The sequence below is a fragment of the Panthera leo genome, chromosome C2 (assembly GCF_018350215.1).
Source record: "Panthera leo isolate Ple1 chromosome C2, P.leo_Ple1_pat1.1, whole genome shotgun sequence".
In the NCBI taxonomy this organism is placed as follows: domain Eukaryota; kingdom Metazoa; phylum Chordata; class Mammalia; order Carnivora; family Felidae; genus Panthera; species Panthera leo.
The window spans coordinates 112,710,643-112,732,273 of record NC_056687.1 but is presented as its reverse complement, the minus strand read 5'-3'; the positions used below and the strand labels follow the sequence as shown (position 1 = coordinate 112,732,273).

Here is a 21,631-nt window from a genome sequence, read left to right as displayed (position 1 = left end):
ATTTCTTCAGTACTCCAAGCCTTCTAGGGCTTTTGGACATGTCTCCTCCAAGTTTGTTGCTCACTTAAGTCTTTGTGAGTGTCAGATATTGTCTGAAGAAAAAGAGAAATCGGTCCTGAGGATGAAGATTTTCAGAATTTAGCTTATACGGGAGATGACCTGTTTAACCCAAGCACAGCAGCGGGCTAGCAGGAGACGGGTGGCCGGCCTTCCAGAGACACGACAGCTGATTCTTTTTTCTGCCCAGCAAGTTGTGACCTTCAGGGTATAAATAATGGAGTATGTATCTGATACAGATACCAACTATTCAACTTGACAGTTTTTTAATACCTAGTTGAAGGAACAGAGAACTCATTGGTGCTTTTGGAAATATTTGGCCCATTCTCTTAGGTTGACCTTGTTCTCATGTACTATAAATTGCTACTTGAAGACGTAGATTTTCTGTAAGTACAAAAATTTGATATAAACAAATCTTGTGGGCTAATGAAAAACAGTCACTTTTAAAATATCTTTGAAGACTAGTAAAAGCTATCATGATTTACCTGAAAATATTAATTATCAGACACAAATAGGGTCTTCAGGCCCCATATAGAGGCTAATGGTTCTTTTGCAGCTAAATGCATATTTGTCTTGATTTTTTAATTTCATCCCTTCACTCTAAACTCTTGACTTGGCTGCTTCTGGGCCACCTCCCTGAGCAAATCAGAGCCAGTAAACTGATGAAAGCTTTTTCAAGTTTCTTATTTCCTTATCTCCAAATTTCCCTATGGTTTTACCATTTTCTTCCCCGAAGTAGAAAGTTGTCCTGGGTTTTCTTTACAAGCTAATCCAAACAACAAGCCATTGTTTCCTATCTCCTGTACCAGCTATCTACCTTCCAATCTGGATTTCCTTCATGGAGATTCCTTTAATTGAAACATACCTTTGGAACAAGAGTTTGCCTTTGGTTTTCCTAATACACCTATTCCCCTCCACCTTTCAAGCTATTGTTCTTCCTGACCAACTACTAGTAAATGCAGGTTACTTGCCTCACCCTTACCATTTCACCATCTACTCTTACTACAATCCTGTTTCCGGCTTTCTGCCCCTACAGAGAAACTTCTCTTTTGAAGTTGATGTGTAGTTTGCTTTTGTTTTTGTTTTTTTTAAATAAGTCAGAGAGGCAACATTCATTGAGACTTCTTGCTGCATTTGACACTGTTGATGGCCCTCTTAATGTCCCCCCCCCCGACTTATGTGACCCCCACTTGTCCACTGATCTTGTTAATTATGGAGATTATGTGTGCATCATTTGATGGCTTATTTATCTCCTTCCTGTCTCTACTCTCTTAGTTGTCCCCTCCCCTCAAAGAGAACCTGGGGGTTTTGCGCCCCTCCCAGGGACATATTGCTCTTACCTCTAAGCTGTTACCTCTGTGTAGGTCCTCACGTCACACCACCTAGTCAACAGTTATAATATGTATCCACTGCCTCCAATTCCTCTCACCTACAGGTGAATTCATGAGCTCCCTGTCCTTATAAGCTGCTTCCCTCCCCCCATCCCAACAAATTTTATCTAGTGAGTCCATCTTGAAATCTAGTGAGATGCACATTCACTTAGATGCCTAATTCTTTCCCAATTTCCTTCAGTACTTTTGGTTTTGCTTCTTATTGTTTTTTATTCAGGCCACTGAGAGATAGTTTTCACACCCTATAGACTTTGGCTTTTTCTCTCTGCTTCTCATTTCTCCTCTTCAGTTCTATCAGCACTTAGCTATCAGGTTAGGTTTTCTACAGAACGTTTTTGTTCTTACTTTCATCCCTGCCCTATTCTTTGAGTCATGTGTTCTTTCATTAGTCCACTTATTTATTCCTTGTTTAATGTATTCATCATAAATTAAGTGCCTACACAGTGCCACTGAGGGGAATATAAATGTGAATAAAACAGACCTGGAGTTCTCCCTCACAAAACTGACAGAGGAGCAGGGAAGACACACATTAAACAAATACCTCGAAAGTGAGTGAATTACACTGTGGCAAGTGCTCCAAAGGCCCTCTTCCCCTCCTTCCTCCTCCTGGGCCAAGGGCATTCACTAAGGTGACAGTGAGGGACCTAATGCTGTAATTGTGTACAGCACTTCCACACATGAGGGTCAAGCTATTGAGAGTTAAGTATTTTAGGTGGCAGGAGGAGCAAGAGCAAAGGAAGGAAGTATCCTGGTGCCTTGAGGAGATGTTGAGTAATACAGTTCGGTGTGGATCTGGGGCGCATGCAAGTGAGAAGTGGAAGTGTTGAAACCTGAATGGACAGCGATGGGCTCTCTGATATGCTGCTTTGCTAAGTGTTTTACATGCTTCATCTCAGTTATTCTTGCAAAAATCTTACAAGGAAGGTGGTGTTAGCCGATGTTTCAGGGGAAGCATCCGAGGCCCAGAAAGGCTCATTAGGACAGAAAGACTCAGGACCATGGAGTCCACAAGTGCCACAACCTGAATACAGCCATAGCTCTCTCTTACCCTGAACTTGGGCTGTTATTGGTACAGTATGGAGCCATAGTATCTCTGTGCTGAGCACATGGGTCTTTCCAAGGTAACTTCTTTTACTATCACCATTTGGGCTTGAAGCTCTGCAAATGCTACTTTTATGACACTGAATCTGTGCTCATGGAGGACAGGGAGCATTCATCCTTGTATTTTTGCAGAGTCCCTACCATCTTGTCTTACCAAGGTAGGTAAGGTAGGTAGATCCTCCAAAAGCATTTGTTCAGTAACTTTGATGACATCTTTCCATCACCCATCACACAGAAGTTTACATTAGAACTGTTTGACAGGTGCCTTAACTAAATACATTTGTCAGGACACATGGCTGGCACTGCCTGAGTTTTGTACAGTGTTCTTAGTGCCTTCCCCCTGTTCCCTTTACAGGGCTCATATGTACACATCCCGTCAGACAAAAAAGAAATACAACAGCGGTACTCTGTAATGGCAACAAAAATTGGAAATTAATAAGCAGCTCAGGTCATGCCTCAGTGCAGCCAAATGTAGGAATCACTCTCTATGTTGACTTTATCCCGTGATTAGGTCTGTCTTTTGAAACTTGAGAGGAAATTGGGATAGTCAGAATATTAATAACAGCAGTTTCTAGAAGAGACCTGCTCCTAGCTCTTTTTCTTTTTTAAGATGCAAATTTGAACACATAAAATGTTACTAATCCTGGACAGGGTAGCAAGATGGACTGGCAGGGTATACAGATGTATATTTCTGGTGGAGTATAACAAAAAGGGTATCGGTGGGGAGAAAAGGGGTGCCTTGAATGCAAGGGTGTGAGAAGGACAGTGATGGAAGGTGACAGCAGCTTAGAAAACGGGCTCTCGTTTCAAGAGTAAAATGTGACTTTGTGCAAAGTGCACATGTGAAGTACTTCAAATGAAGCATTGGGATTTTCCCAAGTCTCCAGGCTTCTGCTCTTTTTTTTAGCCATTAGCAACACATTACACTTGGTCTTCCCTAGAAGAAACTCTTTTCTCCTGCAAGCTCCTTAGAATTAGGTACTGTTAGGAAGGGTCCTTGCCCGTAACGGATGAACATATACAGAAAGATAAGAAAAGTGATTGTACCGAAGGATAGAAACTTACTAAGAAAATGGAAGAATATAGGATCTGAGAGAGAATTTAGAGAGAAAAATTCAAAACCAGTCCTAGGAGAGAATATACATACACCCTCTACTGTTTCACCTAAGCTAAGGAATGTGTGTGTGTGTGTGTGTGTGTGTGTGTGTTATGTTGTGATGACATAATTTCTTTTCCCTTGTGGGAAAAATAGTGCTTGAATTTACTGTGTCTGCGGCACAGGGGTGGGGAGGTATTCCCCTAGAGGAAGGTGGTACTGAACATGTTTGCGTTTGCAACTCTACCTCACACCTAACGAGACCTGGACTCTTTGTTGTTAGGTCATTTGGAAATAAATATACATACACCTCACCCAGTCATGTGGGAGGCCAACGGAACAGTTTTTCTCAAAGTATTTGAGGATCATAGCAAGATCATTTTTTGAAATAGGAAATATTTAGTGATGCTTTATATAGAAAACCAAGCTTACTAAGAAGTAACATTTTCCTTAAGGAAAAAGTGTGACTAAATAGTATGTAATATGATGTGAAATTAATACCATGTTAAATTTTAAACAATGAAAAGTTTTCAAGAGTCAAAACTTACTCTGTAGGGTACGCCCACATCAAATGCTTCTATTAAGACTTCGGGTCAGTTGACACTTTTTTTTTTTACTTTAGCAAGTTCCAAACTGGAAAAACAAGGGTGTAGCCAGTGGAGGTTGAGGTGAATTGAAAGGTGGGCGGGATGCCACCGCCAGCCAGCACCGAGAGGCTGTGGTTAGTGCATTTCATGGATGGGAAATGCAGCCCCGCCCCTGCCAACAAGGGTTTCAAAATGCATTTTCTCTTTTTCAGGATGAATCTTCAAGTCATGAATGTAACCAGCGCACAATCCTGCTTTATGGAGTGGGCAAAGAGCGTGACGAAGCGAAGCATCAGCTGAAGAAGATTACCAAAGATATTTTGAAAATCCTAAATAAGAAGAGCACCACAGAGACAGGGGGTAAAGACCCTTAATGCCTTTGCTCCCATTGGGCTGTCTTTTGGCCTTCCTGTTAGCACAGGCTTTATCAGAGTCCTGGATGTCACTGTCACCAGAGTGTTTCCTCTCATGAATGACTGTCATCTTGAAATATGAATAAGCACATTGAAATTTTAAGACCTTGGTTCCATTTGTAGTAAGCTTTATATTAATTTTAATTTTAATTTTCTGCCCCCACCCCGCCCTTTTTTTTTAAAAATCCTTCCCATATTTCCTATAGTAGACCTAAATGAAGTACTGAAGAATGAATTGGAAACCCTTAGTCTGGAAGAGTTCCATTTCTTCAGTTCTCTGCCATCCTGTTTTAGGCTTGTAGTTTGCTCTGAGTACTCACATTTGCACAGTAATTGAAAAGCATGACAGTGTAGTTGCTGATCTTTTCTTACATTAGAACGATACTTGGAATAGGTTGCTGCCTATAACAGCGAGCGATTTCAAGTTACACAGAAATTTGGTTCTTTGCTCGGTAATGCCTTCTTTCCTTGGAACAGCGTTTCCCCATGCTTTGGACATAGTTTTTTTTTTACATGAAACTATGCCTTATATTATGTCACCACATTGCATAATTGGAATTCTGTAATTACCCACTTCACATTTGCCTAATTACTCTTTTCAAGGATTGTTTATTTTATCAGGCATTCATAAGATTTAAAATAAGATATCATTATATATACTTCACTGCCATTACTGGTGTTTATTTCTTTTACTTAAATAATCAAAGAAAAAAAGTGTTTGGGTTTTCCCTATTTATACAGCATTCTTCCTTCCACATGGCACAGACTCCTCTAGGAACCCTACGTTGTTGTTCAGTACAAAAGACACACATTTTTATGAACCTCTCTCTCCCCAGGACCTCTGGTCTTTAGATTTCAACCAGATGTTTTCCTAGAGCTTGTCCACACTAGATCTTTGCAAGAGAAAAGTACAGAGAACTAATACAAATAGGTCTCTGTCCTCTCTATCGGTAGAGGTGCACATGCAGAAGCAAAGTACAAAGGCAAGATGGTTTTCAGTGTGAATGTGGTAGTGCAGGTGTCTGATGTCTGTGGCAGTTGTCTTTAGAGCATAATGGGAGGGTTAACTTTCATGTGATTTACAGCGCTTCCCTGACCCCCCTCCCGTCCATTGCCCCTGAAGGACCTTGTACCACACTGGCTTCGTGAGGGAACAACCAAGAATTGTGGATGGGAAATGAAACCTTGTTGTTGTTGGCCTGTCATTATTGAGCTTGGTTTTAGAAAACAAACACCCACCCCCCCACCCCCACCCCCGAAACAAAGAACCTGATCTAAGAAAAACTGTTGATCAGTTGTTTTGCTGTTTCTTTTTGTTTGAGAAAAGAGGAAATGGATTGCATTTAGAAGGTTGAATTTAGAAGCCTGGTAACTAGCTAGCAAAGGGATTTGAAACTTCTTTTTGTGTACTTGGGAACTGGGTGGACACTGTCTTCTTTAGAAGGGTCAGTAATACATGTTTTATCAACACTAATTGTAGAGAGTCTTTCCAGCTTTTAGGGAATTTGGGGGTTTGGGAGGTTGAGAAGAATGGGAAAGGGGAGGAAACAATGCAGTGTCTTTTTCTGTTGAGCCTACTTCCTTCCTTCACAGTGAGTGTTTAATGCCCGACTACAGTCTGTCCTATCTTTGTACCAGTCTTTTAAATAGGCACTTCTCACTTTTGAACTCACAAAGAGAACATCTTTGTTGTTCCATGCTACTTTTTGAGTTATCAGCAATAGAACCACCACTGTGGAGTGGCATTTGCAGTGGGGATATTTGTCTTTTCCTCATTTTAGATAAAATTCCTCAGATATGTGTTAATTTGGGATGTAGTGAGCTGCCTTCTGAATAAATAGTCAAAGGTTAAGTCCCTCCTTAAAACCTACTGTGCTTACCAGAAGCTAGCTAGCTGTACTTCAGATTAATGGTAATTTGTCCATCATTTCAGCAAAGAAGAGAATTGGTAAAGCAGGAAAATACAGTTTGTGTTAGCGTCTATTGATTTGTGCCTATATAGTGGTTTCGTATTGTTTTGAGGAAATCATTAGAAGTGGTCTCAGATCAGCCAGGCCTTATCTAGGAGTTTAAATGACACTTGCAGTTGAACATGGTCAATCTTCATTTTCTATTTACATTGGCTGGTCATCTTTGGTTGTCAATGTTGTTTTGTTTTGTTTTGTTTTTGTTTTTTTAAGTACGTTAATGAAGTTTACCATGAGAATAAAGACAAATGTCAGGATCATACACTTTTTTTTTTTAAAGAAGACCAAAGTTAAGCAACATAAGAGCAATAACATATATTATGAAAGCAGATTAAATAAAGTAAATGAGGAAAATCTGTAAATTATGACTGAATTGTTATTCATGTAAATATCATTAAAATAGTCTATTGAGAACTACCACTAATTTCTTAAATGTTTCTTTGAAAGTGAATGTAAATTGCCAAGAATCAATTGTATATTCTTTATATGAGGTTTTAAGAAGTTAGTTACCTGTAAGTAAATAGATCCTATTTAGCATAAACCACAATCATATGCACACACACACACATGCATACACACACACACACACAAGATGCATTTGTGAGTTCTCATGGTGGCAATACTACAGATGTTTATTTTTGTTTATTTGTTTTGTTTCCAGGAAGGAGTGATTAAATATATTAACTTCACTTTTACAGTACATTATACCCAAAATCATTGATGTGAGTTTTCAGCCTTGGATCAATGATATTAGTAAATGGAAAATTCAAAACTTGGATATTTTAAACATGCTTATTACATGTGAATAGCTATATTTAAGGCAAACCACCATAGTTAAATTGAGAATAGATATTGAAAAACAAGTAGGTTTAATGAACTTCTTGGTTCTTATTCTTTGTGTTAGATATGGTGTTTTGAACAAAAGTGGCACAGTCTCTTACCTTTTGTTACCACTCACCTTTTGATTCTATTTACTCTGGTATCAGGGTTTGTTAGCTTTAGGAAATAAAACACCCTGCTGTGTGTGTCTCTCTGTGTGTGTGTGTGTGTGTGTGTGTGTGTGTGTGTGTGTGTGTGTGTTTGCACATGTGCATGAAGCATCTAGACTATGCTTCCTTACATTTGAAAGAGGATCTCTTTTCTTTCAGTGTTATTTTCTAAAACCATTAGATTTACCTTTATCAACATCGTTTTGAGTTGAGTGAAATATTTGTGTCTTTAATAGAAAAAAATCAGTAAAGTGGCCTTGGTGCTCTTAAAGTAAACTTTCCTAAATAAGATATGAGTCGTAGAGCTCCCTTCTTATGACCCCTGAGAATCGTAGTGTTGGAAACCATCTTAGGAAGCATATAATCTGATCTTTGTTTTTTTGTTTTCTTATTTTAGATTTGTCTTTATAAATTCATGTATTTAAAGATATTTAACACAGGACTTAATTCTTTTGGGTCTTATCCTTAGTACTGTTAGTAAGAACTAGAGTCCCCTGGGATAAGAAGTGTTTATAATTTTTTTTTTATTTTGGAAGTTTTTTAAAACTTCTTCATGCTAAATTGATAAATGTAGCACTTTAACATTATGTGGAGAGATTTAATTCTTTGCTACCCCTAACAATGTTAGAATGGTATAAATTTCCTTTTTTACATATTAAATTTTTGGGGATTAATATCCTGGTGAATGCCCTAAGAAGATGCCAGTGACATATCCTGTTCTGTCACTGTGACCATCGGTAATTTTTACCCCCTTTCATTGTTGCTGTCTTGATATTTTAAGAGTTAGAAATGTTTATAGAGGTATTTCCCATTAATAGCCAAAATATGGAAACTACTCACTAGAATTAAGAAATAAATGGTGGTATATCACACATTGGTATACTATACATGAATGAGAATTATTCCTTTTAGAACAAATTCCTTTTAGAACAAATTAAAGTTGCCTCAACAACATGGATCAAGCTCAGAAGCATATTGTTGCATGAAAGATGCTGGATGTAAAAAGTATCTCTCATGGTTCCAAACTGGACATTACTAATCCAAGCCTTTAGACTTTAGGATCTTGGTTTCCTGGGGCAGAGAGGACTAGAAGGAGACTGAGGGGTTTCCGGGGATCTGGTGTGTGATTTTGTGCTTTGAGTCTCAATTATGCGAGTGTTTTTACTTTGTAGATATTCATAGTTTGTGTGCCTCTTCATATATGTTATACTTCAATAGAAAGTATCCACTGAAAAAGTCAAGAGCTTCTATGAAATGAAAAGTAATGTATCTATTGTATATTTAGTTGGAGATGAAGGACAAAAAACCAGGAAGAACAAACAGGAAGCATTTCCAACTCTGGAGACTGTATTCACAAAACTTCAGCTCCTTTCATATTTTGATCAGCATCAAGTGACATCTCAGGTAGCCATTTAAAACTGTGTATTGTGCATTTGGGGTTATTCATTTGCACTGCGTAACAATTTCTTTCATGCAGTATATACTTTTGGCTTTGTTTGGTTTTACAAATATGTTTTTTTTTAAATATTATTTATTTATTTTTTTATTATTTTTTTTTAACGTTTATTTATTTTTGAGACAGAGAGAGACAAAGCATGAACGGGGGAGGGTCACAGAGAGAGGGAGACACAGAATCCGAAACAGGCTCCAGGCTCTGAGCTGTCAGCACAGAGCCCGACGCAGGGCTCGAACCCACGGACCGTGAGATCATGACCTGAGCCGAAGTCGGACGCTTAACCGACCGAGCCACCCAGGCGCCCCAAAAAATATTTATTTTTGAGACAGATAGTACAAGCTGGGGGGAGTGCCAGAAAGAGGGGTGGGGCACAGAGGATCCAAAGAAGGCTCTGTGTTGCCAGCCAAGAGATCATGACCTGAGCCAAAGTCAGATGCTTAATGGGCTTAGCCACCCATGCTCCCCTATAAATATGCTTTTTAAACGTATTCGCAATCATCTCAAACTCTTAAGTAGTTCAGTTTTAAGTGTCAGGTTGCCCTTTTCGGAGAAATTTATTTTTTTCACAAATATTTTTACTTAATAATAACCAACACTATGTCAAATAATCCCTAATGCAATACTTAATACATTTTGGCCCTACATTGCTATTGATAAGGGAGAAATCTGTTAATGAGTGAAATAAAATACTACTTAGAAGAAACCAGATCTGTGTTGTTTTACAAATCCATTGATATTCAAATAAATGTTATCTGGAAATTAATTAGCATTTGTAGCAGTTTTACCATTAGGATAGTTAGGTCAAGATCTTAATGACAACTTGCCTTGTATCTTCAAAATACAGTTGGAAGGAAGTTGTTTGATTTTTATATGGTTTTGGTTTCTGTGGAAATATGTTTTAAATTTTAAGAGCAATATATAAATTCAAATTTCTTAAAAAAATTAAAATAATTTTAAGTACTGCTTTTCTAATTATTTTCACATTTTTGTTGTCCAGATCTCCAATAATGTGCTGGAACAAATCACAAGCTTCGCTTCAGGAACATCATATCATCTCCCTTTGGCTCACCATATTCAACTCATCTTTGATCTTATGGAGCCAGCGCTGAACATCAATGGACTAATTGACTTCGCAATACAGGTGTCAGAGAGACCCTGCTTCTCTGATTTTTAGGAAAGCAAACCTGCTAGACATCGTACAACTTAAATTGAGCGGACCACTGTATTTTTGAATAATTGAGACCTTCTGAATCAACAGTATTCAACTAGCGTTTTAATGGCAGCTATGTCCATAATTTTCAATTAAATATATAACTGGGGCTAAAATATATAATAGTCATTTAAAAATGTGAAGGGTTTTGAGGATTGATTTTTGTCTTTTGCTTAAGAAATGGTAAAATTTGCCATTTATTGTAGGGTATATTTTAGGTTAAGAACAAAAATAAAACCATATAATTTGATTTGTCACATTCCATTTTTTTTTAAGGGATTAACATTTGTTTTGTTTTTTTGTTTGTTTATTTCTTTTGAGAGAGAGAGAGGGAGGGAGGGAGGGAGGGAATCCCAAGTAGGCTCCTTGCTGACAGCTCAGAGCTGGACTTTGCACTCAATCTAGTGAACCTGAGATCATGACCTTGGCTGAAATCAAGAGTCAGATGCTTAACCGACTGAGCCACCCAGGTGCTCGTGTCCCATTAGATTTCTTATACACATACTTGAGTTCATTTATTATGTTATTAGTGAGTAGAATTTAAACTTATTTTCTATTGCTTATTGGAGGTGTTAGTTTGTTGATAACAAGAAAATAATGATAAATAACATCTGTTTTCTTAAAAAGAAGGGAAAAGAGAAGAAAAAGTGAGAAGTAGGGAAATCATCTGGTCTAGAACTTGGGGCTTCCCTCAAGTTTTGGTAGATATTTCAATGTTGGATACTTCCTGACTGTATATACCATGATGTCTAGACAAAAGAAAAACTGTAGAATTTGGCAAGGGATTAAACATAAAAAAGTTTAATTCTAGGGGGCTTGTTTTCTCACACTGTAGTTATATGGCATATGGTCCAGGGACACAATAATGGGTGAGATAAGATGGTGTTAGCATAACTCAATATATTCATGGCTTGTGAAGATAAATGTTTTTCCTATCATTTTGGCAGCTACATTTTTATTCACTCTTTTCTTCCATTGTAGCTGCTAAATGAACTGAGTGTTGTGGAAGCCGAACTGCTCCTGAAATCCTCCAGCCTGGCAGGAAGTTACACGACGGGACTGTGTGTGTGCATTGTGGCTGTTCTCAGGCGGTACCATAGTTGTCTGATCCTGAATCCTGATCAGACAGCCCAGGTGTTTGAAGGGTTGGTATACTAAATATCATTATTTTTTTTCAAATTAATGTTTTCCATGTATAATTGGTGATGAGATATTACAGTGATTTTAAGAGGAAAAATAGTACAGGTGCTGGTTTCAGTTTAAAAGATAGAGTTAAAGACTACTTTTGCCAGAAAATGTTTATCTGAGAAGGAGGTGTAAACATGAAAGATAATGTTCTCTTAGTAGTGTATGAGTCTTTCCTGCCTTCCTTTCCTGCCCGTACTTTGTACAAGTATAAACCAGTTATTCAGAGTACTGCATCATCTGCTACCCTGAACCATGGCCTATTACGAATGATGAATACGTGCCAGCTGCTTTGCTGATGTCATTTCAGTTTATATTCGAGACCAAATAAGCTTTGCATGCGTTCTTACCTTAGAGATTTGCTTCTTCAGTTTTATTTCTTTTGTAAAAAAACATCTTGACAAAAGTTAATCTAGAACAAATGACTTCCTTGGTTTGGAGTTTGTTTTTCGTTTGTGTGAAGTGTAGGCTAAAGTTTTCTTTACTGCTGTTCATGATGTTGGACTGTGTCCTCATATCCCCCATTCCAATCTGAGGTTACAGGAATGAGAGAAACATAAAGAACTGTCCTCTATGGAGCTCCTTTTTGTCCACTGCAGGCTCCTTTCTACAGGGCTTTATATAAAAAAAGGACAACCTCTTTTTTTACCTTTTTTCTTTCTAGACTTAAACATGAGGTTCTTCAGATTCACAGTATTTTTTTGGTGTGTGTGTGTGTGTAAATTAGCACATGTAATCAATTTATAATTTATTCTAGAGTGACATCCATTTAATAGCAGTTTTTTGGGGAAAAGGGAATGCTACCACATTAATTTTACACGTAGATTATTGACTGAAATCTGAAACATCCCAGATATTTTTAAAAGTTTGAAAATAAACATTTTTGAATTCAGGAAATATATGACTACTTAATAGCCCTCAACTACCATGTAAAAGTGAATAATTGGTACCAGTTACACATCAAGAAATTGAGACTTAGTCCTGTTAAATGAAGTGTATGTTGAAGTGATGTACTCAATATCACATGGCTAATAAATCTCCCAGATTGCTGAAAGTCATTCTGAGTTAGAGCAAATTCATGCTATTGGATTAATACTGTACTTTTTAAACTGTGTATGGAAACCCATGAGTCAGTAATGAAATCAGTTTAAATTTATTATTTATTAAATGTTCATAGAATCATATTTGATCTTATATTTTTAGTTTATCATGGATACTAAGGATCAATGTTTTCGCAAAGATCTTATTTTGTACTGATAGGAATATGCTGGATTTCAGTGCAAAATGTTTTCTTATCTCTGACAAGTGAAAAAGATCAAGGCAACATTGCTATACTCTGGATGCCTACCAAGCTCTCAATAAATATTTGTTACCTTTAAATTAAAAAAATTCTTTTAAATGTTTATTTATTTTTGAAAAGAGAGGGAGAGACACAGTGCCAGTGAGGGAGGGGTAGAGAGAAAAGGAGACAGAGTGTTTGAAGCAGGCTCCAGGCTGTGAGCTGTGAGCACAGAGCCTGACATGAGGCTCGACCTGATGAACTGCGAGATCATGCCCTGAACCAAAGTAGGCCACTTAACCAACTGAGCCACCTAGGCACCCATTTGTTTACTTTAATCACAACATGATACTTGGCTTTTTAGAATATGTCTGGAATTTATGTTATGTGAATCTAGTTATCAACATAGCGAATCCTCTACTTCTTAATTGCAGGATACTTTTGCTGTAATTGACTACTTTTATCAGCTCTCTGGTTACTGTGTCTACTGATATCAATTCATACGGCTTGGGGTGCAGCATTGTCATTTCTTTGCAGTTTCCTGGGTTCTACCTCTGGTATTTCTGATTGTAGCATCCTTCTTGGCCTCAACAGCCTAGGCTCTCTTTGGCTTCCGCCCCATCCCCTGAATCACAGAGAGAACTCTGGATGTGAGTCTAGAGACCTAAACACCCCTCTTGTTTGTGCTGTGAACTAGCTTTTTGCCTGTGGGCAAGTTACTTCACCTGTCTGAGCCTCAGTGCCCTCTTTATAAAAGGAGGAAGGTGAATCAGATGATTTCAAAAGCCCTACTTAGCTTCAAAATCTGAGTCATCGATGACGCTATTGTGGTATTACTGAATCCTATAACAGAATACAAGGTGGTAATCGTGGAATCATACTCATAAATAGGTGAATGGACCACTAATGTTTACTTCTGTGTTATATGAAGTATTATGTTGAATGAACTGTGGCCAAAGGGGCCATCGTTTTGATATGGGGAAAGGGGCATTGAAATGGAGTAGTAATGGTATTTCTGAGTTGAAAGACGTCTAGGGAATGCCACTAAAAAGAAAGGGTTTTAAATTCTTACATTAGGTAAACTAAAATTTGTTTCTAGTTTGGATAAGGAAGGAGAATGTGACTTAAAATCCTGACTTCCTCAAGTTTTTGCCAGAACCAGTTCATGGTCCTGAAAGTGAATTTCTCAGATTTACTGATGTAGAGATTTGCTCTTTTTCATAGGAGTGGACTTAAGAATCTTTGCAAATAGCTTCTTTTTTTTACTGAAGAGAGATTGTCTACTACAACTTTCTTCTTGTGTTCTGGTCATAGCAACTTAATTGATGGATTCTTCCATACATTCCTTCTGTATGGAGGAATTTCTTTCCTTTCTTGTTGTTAATGGTATTTCCAAAGTCTTTTTAAAAATCATTTTGTATTTCATTATCCTCATAGAAAAAATACCTTATTCAATTATTTACTATTGTATCAACAATCTAATACCTTTTTCCTTACCCAAGTAATAGCTGCACATATTCTAAAAGATTCAAATAATAACATATATATTAGCAAAATACGTGTCTCCTGTCTTCACATATTTTTCTCCTCAGGTTGTGTGGTGTGGTAAAGCATGTTGTGAACCCCTCAGAATGTTCTTCCCCCGAGAGATGCATCTTAGCCTACCTCTACGATCTCTATGTGTCATGTAGCCACCTCAGAAGTAAATTTGGAGACCTCTTCAGGTGGGTAGAAGAAAATCAATAGGAATGGCATCATGCCTATATTTGTTAGTGACCCGACTGTGATATTGTCATCCTTGTTAATAATGAACGTTAATCGTATCTGCCAGAATTCATATTGAATTATCTTTCATTGTAGCTTTAACCTCCTTTTGCCAATTACTATGCATGTTTAGCTCTGATTGCAATTCTGAGATAAAGTTGAGAGTAAACATTCTATAGTTTGCACTTGCTAGTACCTCACCCGGAACGTTGTTTGTGTTTGCATGCTTACTTTCTCACCGCCTTGGCTTCTCTGCCTCTTTGACTGTCTTCCTGCAGATGGTATCCCTGACTGCCTATGATTCTGTGCATCTTAGCACCTGCTGTGCCCCCACCGGTAGACAGGCGCTAGAAAATACATACTTAATGATATTTTGAGGAAATTTTGATGATTAATTGTGGGTGGGGGGAAGGAGATGGTAATGGCTGCAAAATAAATTTGTCATCTAGAAGGAAGGAAAGAACCATCAATTACAGTTACTTGTTCCTGAATTCTGGGAGCTCTGTCTTCCTGGTTTGTGTGGAATGTGACTACTGGCCATTGCTTTGTCACTACTGCCAGCTCTTGGTTGGACTAGTGCAGAGTCATAACTGGTTTCTCTGCTTGCATCCGTGACTCTCTTTAGCATATCCTCAGCATACCTACAAAAGTCATCCTTTTCAAACAAGAATAACTTGCAGGTTTCTAGTGGCGGCTTATCTACACGAATAAATTCAAAGTCCCAACTGCCTTCAGGGTCTGCTATATATAATCTCTTCTTCTTTCCTTCTGTTTATGCCATTCTAACCACATGGACCTCTTTACCGGTCTTCACACACTCTGAGCACGCTGTCTCTTGGGGCTTTTGCACTTACTGTTACCTCTCTAGTAATCTCTCCCCTGTTACTTGGATGTCCATGCCCACAGTACATTCATAGCTCTACCTTCCTGACCACCCTATTTTAAATAACAACCTCTTACTCCTCCTCTCTGTCATTTTCTGAATCTTAGCATTCGCTACCACTGGGTGACTTACATATTTATTTATGGTCTGGTTTCTTTCTCAACTGTAAGTTTCATCAAAGGAGGAACTTCATATTTTCTTCACTGCCATATTATGATACCTTGAAGAACATTTATTTGGCTCCTAGTAGGCACCACAGAAAGCTGGTGAATGGAAGATAAATCCAAAAAAACCATGATATTTTTAATGGTATTGATAGGGAAAAAATGGGAGAGTATATCATCATGAAATGAGCTAGGTTTCCAAATAATTTCTCGTAGAACATTTGAGTGGGTCTTAGGAAATATGTTTCTACAGAAATGATATAATAATAACAGTGCTCATATTCTTACTTACAGAGAGCTTTAAGTTTCAGTTTACAGTTTTCAGATGGCTTTCTCATACATGATTTGGTTCTCGCAACAGCCCTGTTTTATTTAAATAGTGAACTTCCCAAGACCCCCAGTAGCCTGTTTGACCCCTAGTGTTCCCTCAGGGTAGTGCAAGTATGTTAACTCAGTGAATTCAAGTCCTGTGCAGTGAGTGTGTGGAGATTTAGGAGACCAACAGTAAGCTGAGGATCAGTACAGTGTTACATCATAAGATGTGGCCCTGGTTAACGTTTCCTCAATTAAAGAAATGGAGGACAGGTGCAGCCCTCAGGAATCCCTGACGTCAGGCATTATTTGTACCTTGGGATTAAGAAGAATGGTGAAACAAAAGCTAGATACTTGGTGAGATTTCTCTTAGTATGCTAATAAAAACAGTTTTAATAATTATATCTGTAGGAGCATTTATAATAAAGTTGTGTAAGAGGATTATTTGGGAGAAAAAGAGCACTGATGATATCTTGCCCTGATTGTGCTGGTACTTAGTGTGCCAAGTACTGTGCTGGGTCCTTGCCATCAAGATCTTTAATCTGCCCACCACCTCAGGAAGTAGAAATGATTGTTCTGACAATAAATGATTATTCCTCATCATAAGTTAATAAATGATGAAACCTAGATGTGAGCATAAGTCATTTTGGCTTCAACGTGTGTGTTACTTTATTACTCTGTCAGGTTTTTCGGGTGTAGGCAATTTCAGAAGAAAATGTTTGAGTTGGTTCCTTATTTCCCTGGATGCCTGCAACAGAGGGTGGTAAGAATTTGAGAGTGACTAAGATGACAGCTACCTTTTTATTAAAACATTGAAGTGCATTTGGACAGAGTGTAATACATGATACAGGAAGTCTAGAAACAAAGAGTAAGGACACTTCTTCATGAGCCACAGAATCCAGAAAAATTATGCACTCTCAGCTGGAGGTAGCAGAGGGTCAACTTGAGAGAAGTCTCTACACTGAAAGAAAAATGGGGGCTGAATCTTATAAAAATTGAGAAAGAAAAGCAGAATTCTTCTGGGTTCTAAAGACAGACATGAATAGATTGGTAGAATTAAGTTGGAAAAGAGAGAACACTTTACTCTTTGCTGAGGTCTGTTTCATTAAAATGACACTCAAGGTATTGGGAGGTTGAGGGAACCAACAAAGCACAGTTTCTTTTTGTTTCATTTCTAGTGAGAAAGTAAAACAAATTAAGAACTATTGCTGAGTGAGAATGAATGAAAAGTTGAGTGTGAAGCATGGCAAGAGTTAAGACAGTAAAAAGGGAGATGTTTAAAAGCACTGGTGACAGTTCATTGTTCATCATTTTGAACAGGTCATACTCCAGATGGCAAGCTTACAGGCTTCAGTCACATTTGACACGTTTTTATATAAGTTGTCTGCCAAGAAAGAGAGTATAGAACCCTGTAATTACCACCACTTAGGGGGTGGCTTTAGTCCTGTCTGTTAGACCGGTATTTCCCAGTCAATTAAGAAGGTGGAATCACAAACGACTAATGTGACTCTTCTCCAGGAATACCTTACATTTGCTGCCATTGAATCTGTCCTTAAGTGAAATCGCTTTCTAGTTACTCTTGTTTTATTTTTTAACTCTTTTCCTTGTAACCTCAGTAGTGCCTGTTCAAAAGTTAAGCAAACCATATATAATAATGTGATGCCTGCAAATTCTAACTTGAGATGGGATCCGGACTTCATGATGGATTTTATTGAGAATCCTTCAGCTCGTAGCATCAATTACTCAATGCTGGGCAAGATCCTTAGTGACAATGCAGCCAATCGCTACAGCTTCGTCTGTAACACGCTCATGAATGTATGTATGGGCCATCAGGATGCTGGAAGGTGAGCTGGGTTACCCTGGAATTCACAGTTAACCGTCTAGTCCTTGCGTTGGTGCTACTTTTAAATTAATGTCTTTAGTAATTGCCTGGGCTGACATTTGGATGTTGTTTGCTCCCCTCCCCCCCCCAACCCCCATTTATTCCTGATTTCATCTCTGCTCTGTACTGTGATTTCCTTAGCCTAACAGAGTATGCTGGCTGATTGCTCTGGCATGAGATGCTTTAGATATAAACTATAACTTGTCTATCCATTTACAAAAACATAATAAAAACATAAATTAAAAAATCCCTATATTTAAAAACACTGTATTTTCACCTACCTAAATTACATAGTCTTTAATTTTACGTTGCCCTTAACGGTGGAAATTCTGAAGTCAGATTTGTTCCCAGGTCAAAAATATGTTAATTGGCATCTGTACTGATTATTGTTTGTGGCTCAACAGCATCAAATATTAAACAATATCTGAAGCCTGTTACTTGTATCTTTGCTTTCAGGTTCTGCTAGGTTATTTAACAAGTGGGTATTTATTAAATCTTTGAATCTTAGAAATGAATGACTTGTTTGATGGTTGTGAGATATGGGTTCGTCAAGTATATCACATTTGCGTGCTGCTATCCTGTTCTACTCTGTTCTTTTTCCTCCTTCTAGGATTAACGACATAGCCAATTTCTCCTCTGAGCTGACAGCTTGCTGCACTGTTCTTAGTTCAGAATGGCTGGGAGTTCTGAAGGCTCTTTGTTGTTCTTCAAATCATGTGTGGGGGTTTAATGATGTACTTTGCACTGTAGATGTAAGTTTTCTTTTTCATTTAAAAACTCATCTGTGCAATTAAATATTTAGTTAGTAATTATTTTTGATTGACTGAACCAACCCTTATCTGAAATGTGTTTTTTTCTTTCTCTGCCCAAAGGCAGTAAACAAGAATGTGGTTGCCAAGGATTAAATAAATGAAAAAAGTAAATAAATACAATAGCTTAATCAACAGCAGAGATGCCAAGAGTTTCCTTGTTTGTTCGCTGAAATTTCTTACATACAGTCTCTTCAGAGCTATTGGCTCATATTATTTATCAAGTGCCTTGAGTTCCTCATGGTACAAGACATAATTTACCTACAGGAGTTTGCATTTTGAAGAGAACCACTTTGTTTTTTAAAGATCAAGGTGCATTCTAAGAACATAGGTTTCACTAGGTTGCCTAAGAATGCCCAGGCCCAGAACCATTGGCATGTCTTTCCTAGTGATTGTGCCTGAAAGTTAGTGAAAAGATACTCAGTATGTATCACTGCTTTCTTTCACATATCCTGTTGTACCTGTGATGTGTAAATTTCTTAAAAATCTGTCATGATTCTCTGTTTTTCCTATCACCATCTTGGAGTGATCTGTGTTACATGTTGGTGTATCTTTGCATTTTAAACCCCACCTTCCAGTTAGAGGCTTAATTCCTAGTTCTGGTATCTCAAGACGAGATGGATTATTCTACTCCTTTCTGTAGATACCCAAGGTACACACACACACACACACACACACCACACATGGATATATGTAACTCATATCTGTGGCCTGCTTTTCCAGACAAAGATATCCTAATTTTTATTGTTAACATAATTCTTTAACCTCTTGGTTATTTTCTGTTATACTTTACCTTACCTTTGCTTTGTTTCCTCATCTGCACCATTGGGATTAATAAAAGTATGAGCCTCATGGTGATATGCTATTAAGTGAGGTCATCTTTGTACATCACTACACATGATTATTGGCATATAGTACAACTTAACGTGAGGGCTGCTGCTTATTTCTTACTGTTTTGTGCCAAAGTCTTATGAGGTCTCTATAGGTAGAGGATTCATTCTGAATGAATTTATTTTCCTTCTCTTTTTTCATTCTCTCTCAAATTTAGGAGTCCGTTGGAAATTTTCAGCGTTGCTTTTTAAGACTAATTTAATTATATTATAGAATCCCTAATAGTTATCCCTGAAAAGAACTCTTAAAACATCAGTGAGGCTTATTTTTCAATTAGGGGAATCTCTGTGTTTTTTTTCCTGCTCTCTCACAATCTTACCCTTAAATGTTAATGCCGTGTTCTGCTAAAAAGTTTTCCTTATACTACATCTTATTAGGAATTTCGTGATTTTGTTTTTGTTTTGTTCAGTTATGTGTACTCAAGGTGAAACTCAATATCTTTTTGTAGCATTGTGATGTAGGTAAACCTCATCCTTTGTCTTATAACGTAAAAATAGCCCTTAGAGGATGATAATCCTGATGTGTAATCATTTCCCTCTGTTGGTTCGTTTTGGGATTTGTGATCTTACTGGTATTGCCTACATTTTCTTAGATATTAATCTTAGATATTACTTGAAAGGGCGTTGGGTATTAAAACATGTCAATGTTTTTCTTGAAGGTGAGTGACCTTTCATTCCATGATTCATTAGCTACTTTCATTGCTATTCTGATAGCACGACAGTGTTTCTCCCTGGAGGACGTCGTGCAGCACGTCGCACTTCCCTCTCTCCTAGCAGCAGGTACGACACATCCGGAAGGGCTCTTGTTATTTGTTGTCTTGGGATGGTTTCCAGCTATTACAACAACACCGTGAATGTACTTTTTAAGGCTACATGCCTTGGGCAGTGGTGTGGAGTTGATGTAAAGTTAGTAGGATTGTAAGTGTTGTTTTGTACAAAGTCCTATGGATCCCTATAGAAACGGTCATTTTTAAGGAAGCAGTCTGCCTCCTCTGGAAAGCATAGCCAGTGCCTTCCTTCTTACTGTAAGGAGCATTTATATTTAAGTTATTCCAGAAAAGTTAGCTTCAGAGAAAACCTGAAGACATGTCAGTCAATCAATTGGAAAACTTGCTTTGAAAATCTTTCCTAGCTTGTGGAGATGCAGATGCTGAGCCGGGGGCGAGAATGACATGCCGACTCCTGCTTCATCTCTTCCGAGCTCCCCAGGCCTGCTTGTTACCTCAAGCAACCGGTGAGCCGACAGCTATAAAATCCCCAACTGCATGTTCATTTGGAGGTACAGATTCTAAAATGTCCACGTGGGCTGTCCATTCTGCCATTTCCTCCCTGAGTTTGGTGACCTTGCTTTTGGGGGGTGATGAAGGAATGCACCACTGCCATCGAGAGGGCTGTCAGCACCCTTGATTTATGCAATATCAGGATGTATTGAGAAACTAAAATCGAGTTAATAAACAATAAAAATACTTTTGCTCTGAGGCCAAGCCACGCTGGTGGTCAACATGATCCTCAAACCTGTAAACCACATCATAGCAGCATAGGGCAATGGTGACTCATTTATTCTTTTACTAAGGTAAGAGGAATAAGGTAAGAATTCTAGGGGTGTTAGTGAAGTGTGTTTCTGAAGATCATTTTTATACAGGGGTGTGTGTGTGCGACAATCAGTATAAATAGATGAAAGTTCTAATAATTTTTTTTGATACATCTCTCCAAGGAGCAATGACGTTGTTTTCATAATTAAAAAGCAAAGGTTAAGAAAGGAATAGTGACAATGTTTTGTAGTGAATCCATGAAGCATCCATTATAGCTAGCTAAGGACAATTAAGTACCTATAGTCTAACAATGACAGGCTCTGCTGATTGTAAATGGTTACAAAAGATTGTTAATGATGGTGATGAGACAATTAAAGGTTTGTTGTTGTTGTTCTCATAGGCAAACCTTTCCCTGGAATAAGATCATCTTGTGATAGACACCTCTTAGCCGCCGCTCACAATAGCATTGAAGTGGGAGCCGTGTTTGCTGTCTTAAAAGCAATTATGATGCTTGGTAAGACTATCCTGGCACTAAACTGGGTTAATCACCAGAAACAAAGGAAAAATAATTTGTATTCATGTTCAACTCTAATTCAGATTATTAGAAACATCATTCTGTTTTGCTCTCCTGGCAAAAGTAGTTGGCTTCCTCCAAGTCCAAGAT

General features: G+C 38.0%; 2 protein-coding genes across 25 annotated transcripts in view; one reads left to right on the top strand and one right to left on the bottom strand.

The window, feature by feature from the left end:
- MED12L (mediator complex subunit 12L) overlaps positions 1-21,631 on the top strand; it is a 333,748-nt gene that overhangs the window by 250,969 nt on the left and 61,148 nt on the right. For 16 of the 21 annotated variants that reach the window (XM_042903238.1, XM_042903223.1, XM_042903225.1 and 13 more), the window contains 10 exons: positions 4,445-4,592; positions 8,887-9,005; positions 10,055-10,198; positions 11,249-11,412; positions 14,324-14,455; positions 17,471-17,698; positions 18,347-18,488; positions 20,095-20,215; positions 20,568-20,714; positions 21,368-21,481. In XM_042903238.1, the coding sequence (XP_042759172.1) occupies positions 4,445-4,592; positions 8,887-9,005; positions 10,055-10,198; positions 11,249-11,412; positions 14,324-14,455; positions 17,471-17,698; positions 18,347-18,488; positions 20,095-20,215; positions 20,568-20,714; positions 21,368-21,481 (1,459 nt within the window). The remainder of the gene's footprint in view (positions 1-4,444; positions 4,593-8,886; positions 9,006-10,054; positions 10,199-11,248; positions 11,413-14,323; positions 14,456-17,470; positions 17,699-18,346; positions 18,489-20,094; positions 20,216-20,567; positions 20,715-21,367; positions 21,482-21,631) is intronic. The other 5 variants (XM_042903226.1, XM_042903231.1, XM_042903237.1 and 2 more) reach the window with 2 other exon arrangements.
- Positions 1-21,631, bottom strand: part of P2RY12 (purinergic receptor P2Y12) — a 46,163-nt gene that overhangs the window by 8,525 nt on the left and 16,007 nt on the right. The window contains exon 1 of one of the 4 annotated variants that reach the window (XM_042903253.1): positions 4,194-4,384. The exons of the other annotated variants lie outside the window; for them this stretch is intronic. The gene's annotated coding sequence lies outside the window, so the exon portion shown is untranslated. Of the gene's footprint in view, positions 1-4,193; positions 4,385-21,631 lie in introns of those variants that run through there. 4 annotated transcript variants of the gene reach the window in all.